This window comes from Balearica regulorum, chromosome 17 (assembly GCF_011004875.1).
Source record: "Balearica regulorum gibbericeps isolate bBalReg1 chromosome 17, bBalReg1.pri, whole genome shotgun sequence".
Taxonomy (NCBI): domain Eukaryota; kingdom Metazoa; phylum Chordata; class Aves; order Gruiformes; family Gruidae; genus Balearica; species Balearica regulorum.
The window spans coordinates 6,456,418-6,471,464 of NC_046200.1; the positions used below are offsets into that span (position 1 = coordinate 6,456,418).

General features: G+C 41.7%; 1 protein-coding gene across 1 annotated transcript; it reads left to right on the forward strand.

Moving 5' to 3' along the window:
* The first annotated feature begins 24 nt into the window (after window positions 1–24).
* Window positions 25–9,368, forward strand: RAN (RAN, member RAS oncogene family). The gene is made up of 8 exons (XM_075769603.1): window positions 25–240; window positions 1,465–3,841; window positions 4,794–4,836; window positions 5,706–5,790; window positions 5,884–6,009; window positions 7,054–7,241; window positions 7,779–7,949; window positions 8,058–9,368. The coding sequence occupies exons 3-8, from the start codon at window positions 4,801–4,803 to the stop codon at window positions 8,100–8,102; spliced, it is 651 nt and encodes a 216-aa protein (XP_075625718.1). The 5' UTR covers window positions 25–240; window positions 1,465–3,841; window positions 4,794–4,800; the 3' UTR covers window positions 8,103–9,368.
* Window positions 9,369–15,047: the final 5,679 nt, after the last annotated feature.

Here is a 15,047-nt window from a genome sequence, read left to right on the forward strand (position 1 = left end):
GCCGCGCATGCAGCGGAAGGGGCAGGGAGGAGAATATGTCCCCACGCCCCGGCGGCGCCGCGCGGCAACTATTCCCTCGGGGAACACGCCTCGCGCTGCTGACGTAACGGCGCGGCCGGCCGCGCGGGCGGGGGTAGCTGTGCCGCCGTCCTGAGGTAACTCCGCCGCTGCGCCCGCCCTTCCCCGCTCACCGGCGGCGGAGGGGACGCCGTGACAGAGCGGGCGAGAGCGGTCAGGAAGGTAGGACTGAGCAGAGTACCGCCACGTAAATGTTGAAGAGGGGCGCTTCAAAAGAGAGGAACGCTCGGTGTTGGAGAGCTGAGGGGATGAAGGGTACCACGGGTACGCACAAGGAAACCCCCATCCAAGGAAGCAGCGCTGCTGGGCGTACCCCAACCAGAAATTACAATACACGCAGTTTTGGGAGACTGTCGTGAGAGAAAGTTGTAAAAAGTTGTGATACGATTCTTTTTTAGTTGAATTTTATTTAATTCTTTTCTGGTATGGGATGTGGGTAGGCTGCAGTTGGACTTTGTGTAATTCATGTTTAGTCCAAAAAGCGTACAGACTGTGTCCTCTCTTTGCCGACACTTCTGTTCATCACAGGCCGCAGGCACGTCCCTTTGCCATTTCATAATATTAAGCTATGGCTTGCAGCCTGCTGTTCACCCGCAGAACAGCTATGAGTGATGCATATCATGACTGGAAATGAAAAAAAAAAAGCTATACACACCCATTCCAATGGAGCAGACGATGGCTCATCGACTTACTTTAACTCTGCAACTAAAACATGTTGACAAACATAGCCTGTTAGTGATGTTTAGGGCTCTAGTAAAACACCAAAACTTTGCCCAAGTCCTAAATCTGTACAATAACAGGTATGTCTTACAGGCCTGGCAGTTTCTGGGACATAGAGCATGTACATACTATGGAAGGCTGAAAACCCTCCATGGTATTGTGTTCTTAGGTGCTTGCTAAAAGGTGCTACTTCAGACTATAGTCAATTAGATGTAATTATTAGTATCTCAGTTCTATCACATACAGACTTTATCTTCTAGACTACATGTTCAGCAGCTGTAAATTCTAAAAATGTTACTTTTGGATACTGAGCATAAAAATCCAATGTGTCATTTTCCTCATGTATTTAAAGAATTTTATTCCAGTGCTGGATCAGGAATTTAAAGATCCTGAACTAGCAATGTAAGCTGCTTTAATGATGATAAATTGCTGATTTTTTTTTCTGAAAAAATTTACATCTACATCTGCCCTTCATCATTGACCTAGTAAATGCTTATTTTCCAAGAGCGTAGTCTCTTAACGAAACCTAGAGTCAGACATGTTTTACTTGGTGAAAAAATGAATAGTTTGTCTTTTGAATACATATTTTGATTCAATTTTGCTACTGTATGATCCATTCTTCCTATCCATGCTGAAAGTGACTAATTTCCTCTTCAAACCTTTTAGTATAATTTCCTGTGTCGCCTTGAACACCAGCGTGCAGACCTCCATTCCTGCTTGAGCTCATATTCCAGAGACATTTCCGCAGTCACTGCTTTAACTGGGAAGTACAATTATGTTCCTTTTCATTGCTTGCCTGCATATATTGTTGCCTTCATTTATAGTTTACGAAATGATTTTGCTTCCTGCTAATATAGCAGTTACATTCAAATATGCTGTTTAGGTCTGTGACTCTGTTTATCTCCAGTACTATCTTTTGTAACATTCCTCATTTGCATCTTCAGATATGTACTTAGTAAAGGCTGCCTTTTACTTGTGCGTTATCTCCATCAGTGAGTCGCTAAGTTTGTTCACAGCTGACCTGAGTCAAGATATAGGAAATGTAAAGATCTTTTAAACGTAATTATTCTGCTGATTACCTAGTGATATCTTATGGATTCTAATCTTTTAGAGTGATCTAACACTGCTGATGACTGCTTGGAAGTGTTCTGTGGCCTTTGCTGAATGGGGTTATCTGGAGCATGTTTTGTGCATCCTCGGAACTGAACACTTACTGATACATGATGATAAAACAGATGATAAAAATTAGATTCCATGGAGTAATTTATCTTCGTAACAACAAAATAGATATTTGCCAGGAGCAAAAATGCTACGATAGGGGACTTAATAATTATAAATCTATTTTATTCCAAATTAAAGTATCAGATATATTACCATTTTTTTTGCAGGAAAAAAAGTACTTTACTAGTACATTTGTAACAATATTGAGAAGTTTCTAAACTACATAGTGTTCTATACACAGTTACAGATTGCTTTTTTTCTTTTTTTTTTTTTTCTTCCCCTGGAAGTGTTTATATTCTTAAAACCTGCCGAACTCCACTAATGTGGCTTTATGGGCTCCTATTTATAAATGCATGCCTATTTGTCAAGAAGAGAGGTGGAATTCACAAGGGTTTTTTAAATATACCATTGTGCTGAGAAAAAATTAAGATGTTACATATTCTGAAAAACATTCTTCCTGACACCTAGAGGCGATCAGCAAAAATACTAAAAAAACCAACAAACCAACTCATCCAAAAAAGGGAAAGCAAGTTCCACAAGCCAGTGATATTTCCAACAAAGAAAATCTTATGCAACATTTGGATTGGTATTACACTATCAAACAAGCGAAAGCTACAGCAGAGTGCAACCACTCTTGCAAAACTTTCTGTATGCGTTGCCTCTATGTCTGTAGGAAATGAACAAGAAATAAGCTATGTTTGTATACATCACCTACCATTAAGTATTTTCTATGTTAATTCAATCCATCGATATTTTAAAAAATCATTTATTTGTTCTAGATTATGGGGTGCACTATACAGATCACATAGAAGTTTTTAAGTATACTAGAGTAAAAAAAATCAGACGCCTTAAAAGTCAGTGTGAACCCATGAACTTGGTATTTATAGATCTATGCAAAACACATTCTTTGAAAGTCAGTTTTTAAACAACTTTGTTCCACTGAAATTTGGACTTGAGAGCTCAGAGAACTATTTTAAATGCAGGGCTTCCAAAACAACTTTTGTTTTCAGTAGCGCACTCTCCAGTGAACGCAGATTGACTTGCATGAAGAACCGAAAATAATGGTCGTAAGGTAGATTTAAGGAAAGTCCCTTTGAACACAGCCGTTTTAAGCTGTTCAGTTAAATTGTCCTGCTGCTTTTAAAGACCTTATTAAACCGTGCTGGAGGCAGTTTAAAAGCTTTTCTAACGAACTCCATACAATTTTTAAACTTTGTCCGCAGAAAGGGTATTATCAGCTGACTAAAACACTTTCTGATGCGATTTTAATGATTAAACAGGGAGACCGCTGAGTTCCCCGAGCAGCTCAGCCTCGACCCCCACCAGCAATCCTTGGGCTTTACAGCCGAAGGTGCCACTTAGATGCCGGGGCCGAGCCCGCTCTCTAACAGCCGGGGGCTGCAGGGGCCGGCGCCGGGCGGAAGGCAGTTCAGCGGGCTGGAACCTGCTGTGGCCGGCGGCGGGGCCCGCGCGCCCTGCTGCCCACACCACGAAGGAGCCGCTCCCCCGCTCCCTTTATATCTAACGGGCTAAACGTCGCCAGGCCGCTGCCGCCCGCGGCGGGAGGCAGGACCCAGCTGCCCGCCCCGCTCAGGGCTCAGCACGTGCCCCCTCAGGCCCCGCGCCTACGGCCGCCGCTGAGCAACGTCCGAGAAGTCGCGCGCCCGGCGCCCGCGCGCCCGCCCCTTCCCACGTGACGGGCGGCCCCTCCCCCTCCCGGTGGCCGCGCGGCGTCGCTCTCCGGGTATTTGAACCGCGCTTCCGCCATCTTCCCAGCGCCCAGTCACTGAGGGGAGCGACGCGGAGAGAAGGCTCGGGAGAGGTAACGGAGTCGGGGCGTTCCTCCTCTTCCTTCTAGGAGCGGGTGGGGGGAAGCGTGGCCACTTTTAAAAGCGTGAGCGGTGGGGATGGCGGTCACCGTTAGCTAGTGTCTAGGAACAGGGATAGGAGGTGGGTTGGGGTGAGGCCGGGCCTGAGAGAGCGTTGCAGGATGTGATACCTGGCTTGCGTGGTGTCTTTTCTCCCCTCGCCCCTCGGAATGGGAGAGGCGGGAGGCTAGGAGCCGTGCTCCGCTCCGTCCCAGATAAAAGGGCGGGAGGAGGAATGGAGCGGGGCCTCCAACGGCCCGAGTCTGCGGGGGGGAGGGGAGGTGGCGCGCGCTGCTCAGTCATGGTGGCTCATGGCGGGGAGAGCGCGTTAGGCCCGCTGGTGGGGGCTGGGGGGAGGCTGAGGCCCGGCCGGGGGAGGGCTCCGCTCGGGAGCCCCAGAGGACTGACTCCGGGCTGTCCTGATCAGAAGGCAGATTCTCGTAAGGGATGGGATTCTGATTGTGGGCGGTTGGGGAGGACGTTCTGTGGAGCGAGGCAGGGGTCCGTCTCGCTGAGGTGTCCTTCGCAGGCCGCGGCTCAGTCTCTCCTTTTTGGAGCCCGAAAGCCAAAGGGGTGCGGCGGCAGCCTACCGTTACGGGGCTTCGGGGGTGGGCGGGGAGGTGCCGCCGCCATTACCGCGCGCACTCCCGCCGCATGCGGGGAGACGTGGAGGCGTTTCCTGCCCCATGAATGGGCCCGGGACCACGCGCGCTGTAATGCCGGAGAGGAGGGGGGGAGCGGCGGCGTGGGCCGAGCCTCGGCCTCTCCGCCGGCCGCGCTGACTGGCGCGCAGAGCACGCGCCTTCGGAGGCGATTTGGGAACTGAAAACCGCGCCCGGCCCCTTCCGGCTCGGCCTTGAATCAGCTCGCCTGTTGTGAGCTCACATGCTTCCATTTCCCCTGCAGACCCAGCATGGCCGCCCAAGGAGAGCCCCAAGTGCAGTTTAAGGTAAGGGAGTGGTTTGAGCTTCCCCCCCCCCCCCCCTTCAGTAGTCAAGTACTACGAGCGACTCTAGATTGCCAACGTGGATGGTAGGTTTGGTTTTGAAGTGCTGGTCTTTCCTTAATGGTGCAGTTAGTTTACTATAGTATAGCATGTAACTTGCATAAAAAAAATCCTCTTGCGCTGTGTCACCCTGATGCTACTTGTAGGTTAGTGTAATAAACTTTAGTGATGCTTTGCCTATAGAATGATTTCTAATTTTTAGAAGTGAAGTTCACAGCAAAAAGTGCTTAGAGTGAACTAGAATAGTCTGTTTTCTGCTGTGTATTAATTCTTTAGGTAAGAACACTTAAAATGTTTTAGAACAGAATTTTCTGGTGTTGTGTGGGGTGGGTTTTTTGTTATCTTAACAGCCAGAAGTCCTTAAGACAGCTTCATGAAAGGTTACTTGTGCTTCTTAGAATACTTGGCTAGAGTAGTGCAGTTGTTTTAGTGTTATTTTAATTGTAAAATTACAGTGGGTTTCTTCAGTTTGGGTGCTTAAATGAGTTCCTCTCTAAATATGGTCACATTCAGTTTGAAAACACCAAATGTTCTTAATTCAGTCACTTGTAGTTTAGTAGAACCATATTCACAGTCTGTTGTTGTTTTCAGCTACAGGAACTAGATAAGTCAGACTAGAGTTACAGCATGATGGGCTTAACAAATTGGGTCCCAGTACAGCAAGTAGCTTCATGAGGAATTCAATCTTCTCTTTACAGCATCTTGTAGGACTACAGTCTTAGTGTAAATACTAATTATTACTACAAAATTGACCAATAAATGTCTCTAGAAGTGTATTGCTCTGACTTTTTTTTTGCCTTTATTTACAACAGCTTGTCCTGGTTGGTGATGGTGGCACTGGTAAAACAACATTTGTAAAACGTCATTTGACTGGTGAATTTGAAAAGAAGTATGTAGGTATGTCTGAAGAAATGTTTGAGATCTAATATATTATAATCAGAAGTACAATTCATGACTTGCTAACTGCACTGCTTTTTCTTATTGCTATAGCAACACTGGGTGTTGAAGTTCATCCTCTGGTGTTCCATACTAACAGAGGCCCTATTAAATTTAATGTATGGGACACAGCTGGCCAAGAGAAATTTGGTGGCCTGAGAGATGGCTATTACATCCAAGGTAAGGGGGGGCGGTGTGTGTGTGTGGGAATAGTCTACCTCTTAGTTCAATCTTTCATTCTGGTCATGTTGGCCATTCTGAAAGCTGTCAGTGTGGCTTGCAATGATGAGCTGGTTTCTGGGTCTTCAGACTCTTTGTGTAGATGTGATTTTGCTAGGCAACTTGCACTGATGTAGGAGTATTCTGAGATTGTGTTTCAGTATGGTATGGCAGACTTGGTATTAATGAAGAGTAGTGGTGTACCTTTAAGAAGATGTTGCTGCTAAAATTCAGTGGTTAAGAGATGAAAATGTGTTTCAGTTACTACATGTTTATATCGTTATTAATGTACTGTGCTGAGGCAAGGAATTGTAACACAAACTGGAAAATTTTATGTGAGACGAAATTGTACATCTCCATGTCAGAGTCTAGTTTTCTTTCTGAAGAAGTACTGGTAGTGTCCCTTACTTCTGCTTGGCCAAGCTGTGTTCTGTGTGTACTTCAGTCACCTGTGTATCCTTAAACTTTTGCAGGGGATTATTAGGGTTTGACACTGTTGCTTCTCCTTTAGAAGCATCAGGGTTGAGTCAAGCCCCCGTGTTCTTTGAAAAACTGTTCTGGACAAGGGCATTCTGAGATGTTGACTACAAGCTCTCAACCTACCTGAAAGCCTCTATAGGATGTCTGAGATTAGTTAAATGGGTGTCAACCAATTTCTGTCAAATACTTGTGTAAATCAAAGTTGGTTTTTTGTAATCCTTGTATATTCTTGTACCACGTCACGCCGTGTTACTCAGTGGGACAGTTGCATTGATAAAGCTAGCTGGTGTTTAAGATTGGGCATTCAAGATGTGAGGTGAATGGTTGCGAGCCGAGTTCTGTGGACTTGTGCATTGAACTTGTGTTAACAGAACATGGGCTGTCAGAACTATGAAGCTGGGAGGGAAAAGTTAATGCAAATGCTTAACCCTAATGTGGGATTTCTGCGGGTACCTCTTCTCTCTCGTATCTTACAGGGAAGTGCTTACTCTCCTGATGCAACTCTTGACTATTCTTTTCTTGCAGCTCAGTGTGCCATCATAATGTTTGATGTAACATCGAGAGTTACTTACAAGAATGTACCTAATTGGCACAGAGATCTGGTACGAGTATGTGAAAACATCCCTATAGTGTTGTGTGGCAACAAAGTGGATATTAAGGACAGAAAAGTCAAGGCAAAATCCATTGTCTTCCACAGGAAGAAGAATCTCCAGGTATGTTGGCATGAGTTTGTAGGAATCAAATTTGTGGGGTCTGACTGCAGTTGGGTTCTGTGCAGTAATCAAGTGTTCTGCCTTTGTCACTACAGGCTATAATATTCCAACTTTACATCCTGTTGGCTGCTTGACCCTAACTTCAGGGAAGGGGGAAGTGATGATGTTAAAGACGATCATCACTGGTCTTGAGTAGAAGCTATGATAAGTTCTTAAAGAGCTTGTGTGCATTTGGCTTTCACTGCTCAGAATCTCATCAGATGTCACAGAAGTGAGACTAAAGTAGATCAAGTCACAGGAAAAAGATAGATTGGATACCTTTTCAATTATCAATTTCAGCCTATTTGCCTGAAACTATATGTTTCTAGACACTTAGGCCATAACTGTTTCTGAGAGCATAAACAGAAGTCATGTGGTCAAAAAGAATACTAAGGTAAAAGTAGAGCTGATTAGATTATGTGCATGTTAATCTTGGTATGCCCTGAATATCAGTTAAAAGTGTCTTTTCTTTAATGTTTAATGTGTACTTTTTTGCAGTATTATGATATTTCAGCTAAGAGTAACTACAACTTTGAGAAGCCTTTCCTCTGGCTTGCTAGAAAGCTAATTGGAGATCCTAACTTGGAGTTTGTGGCCATGCCTGCTCTTGCACCACCTGAAGTTGTTATGGACCCAGCACTGGCAGCACAGTATGAGCAAGACTTACAGGTAAGTGAGAAGGGGCACAAAGATGAAATACATGCTCAATAACTAGTGTTTGGACTGCTGGGGCAAGTAACCGAAGAGCAGTTCTTAAGTGTAACTTCTCTCTTCCAGATTGCTCAAACCACTGCACTGCCAGATGAAGATGATGACCTGTGAGGGATGAAGCTGGAGCCCAGCGTCAGAAGTCTAGTTTTATAGGCAACTGTCCTGTGATGTCAGTGGTGCAGCGTGTTTGCCACTTTATTATCTAGCTGAGCAGAACATGTGCTTAATCTTTGGGATGCTGAAAGAGATGAATGGGCTTCGGAGTGAATGTGGCAGTTTAAAAAAAAAAACAAAACAAATGAAAAAAAACCACAAACAAAAAACTTCATATTTTGGACCTGCATATTTAGCTGTTTTTTGGACTGCAATTACTTCCCCTTTTGAGTTTCAAATATAAGACTGCTGCAGTCACATCAGAGTGTTAAGTGGTAAATCTTGTTTCTGTCATTCCCATTCTTTTTTGTTTAGATAATAAAGTTGTATTTCAAGTATCTCTAAGCAAGTGAACTTTCATGCATTGTTAAGAAAACTCTTCAGAATGTCTTCTGTTCTTCAATTGAAGCTAATACTTGGTTGTCTACTGCATTTCCCATTCTCTGTTCTCCTTTTCCCTCCTGCTTCTCATGTTATGCTCCTTTTGCTAAATCAGAGCTAACAGTTAACCTTCCATTGATTTCCTGAAGCATATAATTAAAGCACCTAAGGAGAGCTGAACTAACTGCCAGGTAAAAATAAGCAGTGAACACTTGACTGGTAAGTGTGACTGGATCAACATTCCCATGCAAATGAGAATGTTTGTGGTCTGCAGGGTGTCGAGAGCAAAGTGTAGTTCAGCTTGCATATGCTGCCATTGGATACAGTCTCAACTCTTAACTTTTAGTATGTTCTACAATATGCCTTCACAGAACTCTGTATTTTTAGTAGCCAGAAACAAATGGCATCTAGGTCTCTTAGGTGACTTAAAAGCTGTATCTTTGCATGGAACATCATTCAGTAGGGCTATAGCTGATGAAACAAACTCTAAGCATCTTAAAATTCACTAACTAGAAAACAGCTGTAGCTAGAGCTAAAAAGCTCTTGGCTACGAAACAGCATATTAACTAAACCAACATTTATATAAATATCTAGACTTTACTGTAACTGCACCAAGTTCTTAATTTGAAACTCTTAGCTTATTACAGCACAAATGGTGGAAAATGTCAACTTTAACACTATCTTGTAGAGATTAATCTTGGTCAATATTAGTACTGCTAGTAAACAAAATATAAGTTTAAGATACCATTTTTCAGTAGTGTTTGAGTACATGAAGCCTTGAACTCTTCAGTTTTGTATTTTTGGTTTCTTAATAAAGTGGAGCATTTCATTTATTCCTTTTAACTTTGATGTTTGTGTACATCTATTTGAATATTTAACTATTCTGGTACAGTCTAGCAAAAAGTGGACTATGATTATTCTGCAATACTGTTGTAAAGGATTTGTTTTTAAGTTAGTGTGAATTGGAGTTTTATGTGGGGGGGTTTTGTGGGTTTTTAGCTAGTTGATGAGAAGCTGAGTTGTGGTATCTAGGATCTGAAATTCCTTAATGAAAATAAGGAATGTCATACACTTAGTTTGTGAAAAGACAAGCTCCCACTTAACATTCCATTGAATCTTCTTGCTGCATCATCTTGCTTTAACTTCATATTGTAGGTTCTTGCCTGTAGTGGTTACTAATTTACCTGTGCGTATCGTGGTTAATATTGCTAGCTTGACTATCTGCTGCTGCTCTACTAGGTGTAGTAGCTTTTTTTTGTCTTCAGGCCATCTCACTTCTGAAAATGCGCTGCTTAAAAACACACAAATTAATTTTGAAAACATCAGTAGTTCTGCAGTATTGATATACCTTAAGAAGGAAAACCAGCAGCACTGAAGTGGTATTTGTATTGTTTCATAGTGTGTTTGTGTCATCTTTACAACTTGCCTGCTGCACATGGGTACTAGCATTAGTATGAATCGGAACAGCGGAAAAGATTTATGAAAAGCGAAGTAGCTGAAGACTAGTCTAACTGCTATGAGCTTTGCTTTGTAGTCTTCAGTATTACTTCCAAGTCCACAAAACCAGCTCTGAAGCAGGCGGTAATACTAGGCCTGCTGTAATCTCTTCAACTTGCAATGTTTTGGGAGTGAACTTAAGTCCACTTGTTGCAGTATTATACTTGGTCTGTCACATTTTAGTGTCAATTGCTGGTTATAAATAATACAAGTAGCCTTAATACACATATGCAGGTTCCTCAGTTGGAAGTTCCTTAACTGTAACACTTCTTAGAAGTTTTGCACTAGTTAAGTTTAGGCAAAATAAATTTTTAACACTTTAGTCAAGTATTGAGTAAAACTTTGTTGTAAGAACCTCTACCAAATACATCAGTGTATTGGAGCTCTACCATTATCAGTACTGACATCCTTTGTTGCAATACCTGCTTTGTTCTACTCACCTGACTGCTGTATGGTTAGAGCAGATTAATAGTAGGAGTGGTTGTGTTCTCTGTACATGTTTTTTTCCCCTCACTAGGATCTCTGGTTTCAAACTCTTCTAGTGACTTACTACAGACCATGCTCAGCTTTCACTTTCAAAAGCAGGAGGAGGTGCATTTGCTGTTCCTAGTTCCGTGATAAAGCTGTGTTCAAGCCCAAAGGCTTGTATTAGAGTAGTTGGAGAACTAGTGCATGTGCAAAATAAGTAAGGCAAAAGTGTTAGTTCAAGAAACTAGCAGAGGAAATGTTTTGCTACTCACTATGTTTAAGTGAAGGAGTGTTTGAGACCTTAGGAAAGCTAGGATTGCCCTTAGATCCCTCAGGATTTCAACAGAGAATCTTTTAGAGACACTTGAGAACATTTCTCTACAACAAATGGAAATCTACGCCAAGAAGATTGAAGTCTGTTGTACGGTAACTTGCAGGCATAAGAGAGGCAAAGTTTTTGTCTTTTTCCCTTAGAAATGATTCTGTTGTGTTGCTAATGCATTCTTAGTCTAAACTGATGGAGAAAACAGTGCTGAGACAGTGGTTGGTTTGTGGTGGTTTTTTTTCTTCTGCGTTCACCTTCCTAAACCACAAAAGCCAGTTGTTTTTGTGACCTGAATTGGTAGTACTGGTCACTTTCTTTCGCCTGAGTTTTGACAACAGTCAGTTGGGCTATCTTAAACCAGGATTGATAGCAATGTCTTACAAGTAACTGGAAAGCTAAATCTGCTGCTGCTTTGATCACTTTGTTTTCACACGAGTGCATTAATTTGTAGGCTGATTTTGTGTTGTGTTTTGTGCTAGGCAGAAGAGTTTGCCCTTAAGAATCTTTTTCCTAGCGCAAGCTGCTACGTGAGCATCCAGTAAAGGAGTTTGTCCTTGCATGTGTCTAACACTTGATCATCTCTGGAAGTGGCCAAAATCAGGAAACACTCTGTTGCCTAACAAATAATGTCAAGTTAAACTTTGAAGAATTTTATGCTTGAAAGGAAGGCTTAATATGACAGCCTGTTTAACAGACTTAGTGGGATTTAAGTGATGAGCCAAACCATAGCCTCTTTAGATACCCAGTTATTCAATAACTGTAGGAGTGTTGAAACATAAGGCATGTTACTTGTACTGAGGCTCTAGCGCATAGCTGAAGTCTTAGGTTACAGATTTGAGTGTACAAGGCAAATACTTTTAATTGGGTTGCGTGGGTAATTCTCTTCTAGTTCACAAAGTGAACAGATTGCTCAATGAGTGAATAGCACTTGTCCAAAATTCCAGTGTTCTACAAGCTGCATCACTGAAATGGGCTAATATCCATATTGGAGCACTAGTTCAGTATAGAAATAGGTTATTTTGATTTTTTTTTTTGGTAGTCAGAGTTGATGCCTGTCTTACTGTGGTCCTGGAATGTAAAAAGAATTGGTTTCCTGTATTTCTACTAGCTTGAGGGGGGAAAAAAACCCTGAAACTATGAGGATAAATTTCCTCAAATAATGTTAAACAGAATTTCATATTCTATATAACTCTAACAAAACTTAACATTTAATCCACTATCTCTGAAGTTATGGTTTTAATATATTAATGCAAGCAGTCAAAATTGAATTCCATCAATATAGTTCCAGGTTACTAGGAGGCAATGAGCCTGGCTAGTTTCAGTTGCCTGTTTCCATGTTGACACTTTATTAATAGGGACTGAAAAGGGCAGCTAAAACAACTAAACTCTTAACTGTAAAGTTCAGTCATAAACAGGAAACTCAAAGGTGGTGTGATTAATACATCAAAGAAGAAAACTTTAACCAGTGTCCTTCCTGTTAGGATTGTTTAAGTGACAAAATCACTGATTATACTCTGAAGCATCAGGATCTTTATTGTTTTCTGTACAAAGTGTTAAGCTAAAGATAGCAAATTAAGTAACTAATACAAATAGTTAATTTTTTTTCTTTGAACTTTTTTTCAGGTTGAGCTAGTTTGCATGAGCCAGTACCAGTCTGATTTCTCAGTTGTAACACTGACTCCTATTGCTGCTGCTTTAGAAGCTTTTCACTACACAAAACCAGTGGTAACTTGCTGATGACTTTTTTTTTTCCCATCTTGGTGACTTTTGAACATAGTGCTGGGGGGAAGCAATGTGTATTTTGCTTATACTGAGAATATAAAAGAAAGTTAATTTTCCTGTTGGGCTTTTTCAATGGATTACATCATTAAAAATTTTTATTAAAATTTCCAGATCTTCCAGGGCAAGTATTTAGGGAAAGAGCTCAAGACAAAGAGGTTTGTTCCATTTATATATAAAAAAGTGGATCACAACAAACAAGAAATCTGCCTACATTTTTGGGCATTATTCATTGCTTCTTGATTCTGGATCTAGTATCTTTATTTCTTATTTGGGTCTGGATGTTTTGTTTTACTTCAATACCTAAATTGATGTCGAGTTATAAAACTTATTTCAAACTGTAGCAGATGAGTAATTCTTCAAAGTAATTCAAAGTAGCAGTACAGTAATTCTTCAAAGTTTATGTATAAAAGAGCTGTTTGAGATGCATCATCTGCTGGTCAGAAGGGCAGAAGTTGTTGCTGGGTACGTGAGGCTTAAACCAGATGTAAGAGAGTAGTTCTTATCAGACTTGTTCAGCCAGGGAGCTATAGCTTATGAAAAAACCTTTGCTGTGGAGATCGAGTGGTTACTGTATAATTCTTTTGTCTCGCTAGCTGTATACAAGTAGAGCGTGTGGCATCTGAGAAGAGAAGGTAATTCCAGGCTTGATTGAAACGTCTCCGATAGGAGGGAGGGTTCTTCTGTGGTACCAGCTCCAGCCACGCGGTGGGGCACGCCGCCCGTGTAGCTGCTTTGCTCCAGGGAGATGTAGTAAACTGAAATACACCTGTTGGGGTTGCACAAGCGTCGTGTATTCAAGAAGGAAGTGATATGGGTGCTTTTAGGTTTATGAACAGTAGTGAATAGCTGTAATGCGTGTGCAGTAGCAGAGGCTAGTCGAGAAAAATTTAAAATTGGAGCAGATAATTTTTTTGTACAGTATTTGTTGCAAAATAAGATTAAATATAATTGAACCTTTAATAAGGCCTTTTCTTTAAGTTAAATCCACTAAGAGTATGAAATAGACCAAGACAGGGAATTAGAGGAGGATTTTTGTCATCCTAATGCTGTTAGCATAGCAAAGATTAGGCACTACCGTCATGTACTTTCAGATTTTTTTCTACTATCAGCAAATTTAGGTTAAAAAAAAATTAAAATTGGAGCTTACTATATGGAATTAGTCAACATCTTGATAATTGACATTGAATTAATGCATAACTTTATCTCTCTGTAAAGAGACTGTAAATAAGGGAGAAAGATGTTCTTCCACTCAAACCTTCAGATTTGAAATTAGAATGGCTGGAAGAACTACTCCATGCCAGTTTTCTCTAGTCATGCTGGAGAAGGCTAACTTTAAAAGTTCCTCAAATGCACTCTGCATATTTTGTAGGTGATAAACTGCATCCGTGCTGTCCAGCTGAGGTCCCTGCTTCAGAGTGTGGAATAAGCAATTGACTGACTCTCTACCCGGGCAAATTCCCAGCTGAGGTAGTACTCATGGAACTAATGGTAGCTAATGGCACAGGAGAAGCCTGGGCAGTGTGACACAAAACCAAAATGGCATTTCCAGAAGCGTGGCCTAGACTGTTGGTAAGATAAATGCAGTCAGCAAAACATTGCATTAGGCACTGAGATGACACCTCTGTTGTAAAGGGCTGAACCTGTGAGAAGGAGTATGAGGGAACTCAAAAGCAGGAAGAAGACAGCATGCACGCAAGTTGGGCCACTGGGAAGGTATGGAGAACAGATGAAGAAAGACATAAATTATGACTAGAGAAAAAAAACATTCATATGCTAATAATGTGATCATGATTAGTGCAACATTCCAAAGTATAACTAATTAGTAGTAATTATACTTAATGGAAATCTGCTATTAGATATCAAAACATAATAGAAGAAAGCAGTAGGGGAAAGAAGGATGCAGATTGGAGAGGGAGGGGAAATGTCAAAACTCTCCTGGCAACTGAGAACTTCACTAGATGATTCTCCACCACAGAGAATTTAAAATAAGACCAGCTTGCTATCCAACAAATTGCAAAGGGAACTCCCTGTTCCCATACATGGAGAGGCTGATCATGCACCTGTGCTTTGCTGGAAAGCACTTTAGGTAGTGCTGACAGGATACTGTAGCAAAATGCTCTAAAGAGAAGAAATGGACCTAACAGAAAATAACTGAGTTTCTTTCATCACTAATCTTTCTTGTGCACAGGTCAGTTGACTTCAGTAGAACTTCTGTGATGTAAATGGAAGTTACCTTAACACCCTGCAGCTTGAAGTCAGGTAGAGTGTTTTGCCACTTTATTGTAGGTAAATAGCTTGGATTTTTCCAGATCAGGTGTTACTTCTGTAAACAGCAGGGACCTTAAGTAAAGTGAAAGGATAAATACGGCATGTAACATCCTGTGTTGTGGTTTGAAAGGCATACCCTGGGGCAAGCATTTTTCTATTATCTCTTTTACTACTCCTTTCAG

Bases quoted from the DNA above. Each gene is read 5' to 3' on its own strand.
- RAN (XM_075769603.1), top strand. From the start codon at position 4,801: ATGGCCGCCCAAGGAGAGCCCCAAGTGCAGTTTAAG. The intron at 5,791-5,883 runs GTATGTCTGAAG...TTATTGCTATAG, and splicing joins ATTTGAAAAGAAGTATGTAG to CAACACTGGGTGTTGAAGTT. The intron at 7,242-7,778 runs GTATGTTGGCAT...ACTTTTTTGCAG, and splicing joins ACAGGAAGAAGAATCTCCAG to TATTATGATATTTCAGCTAA.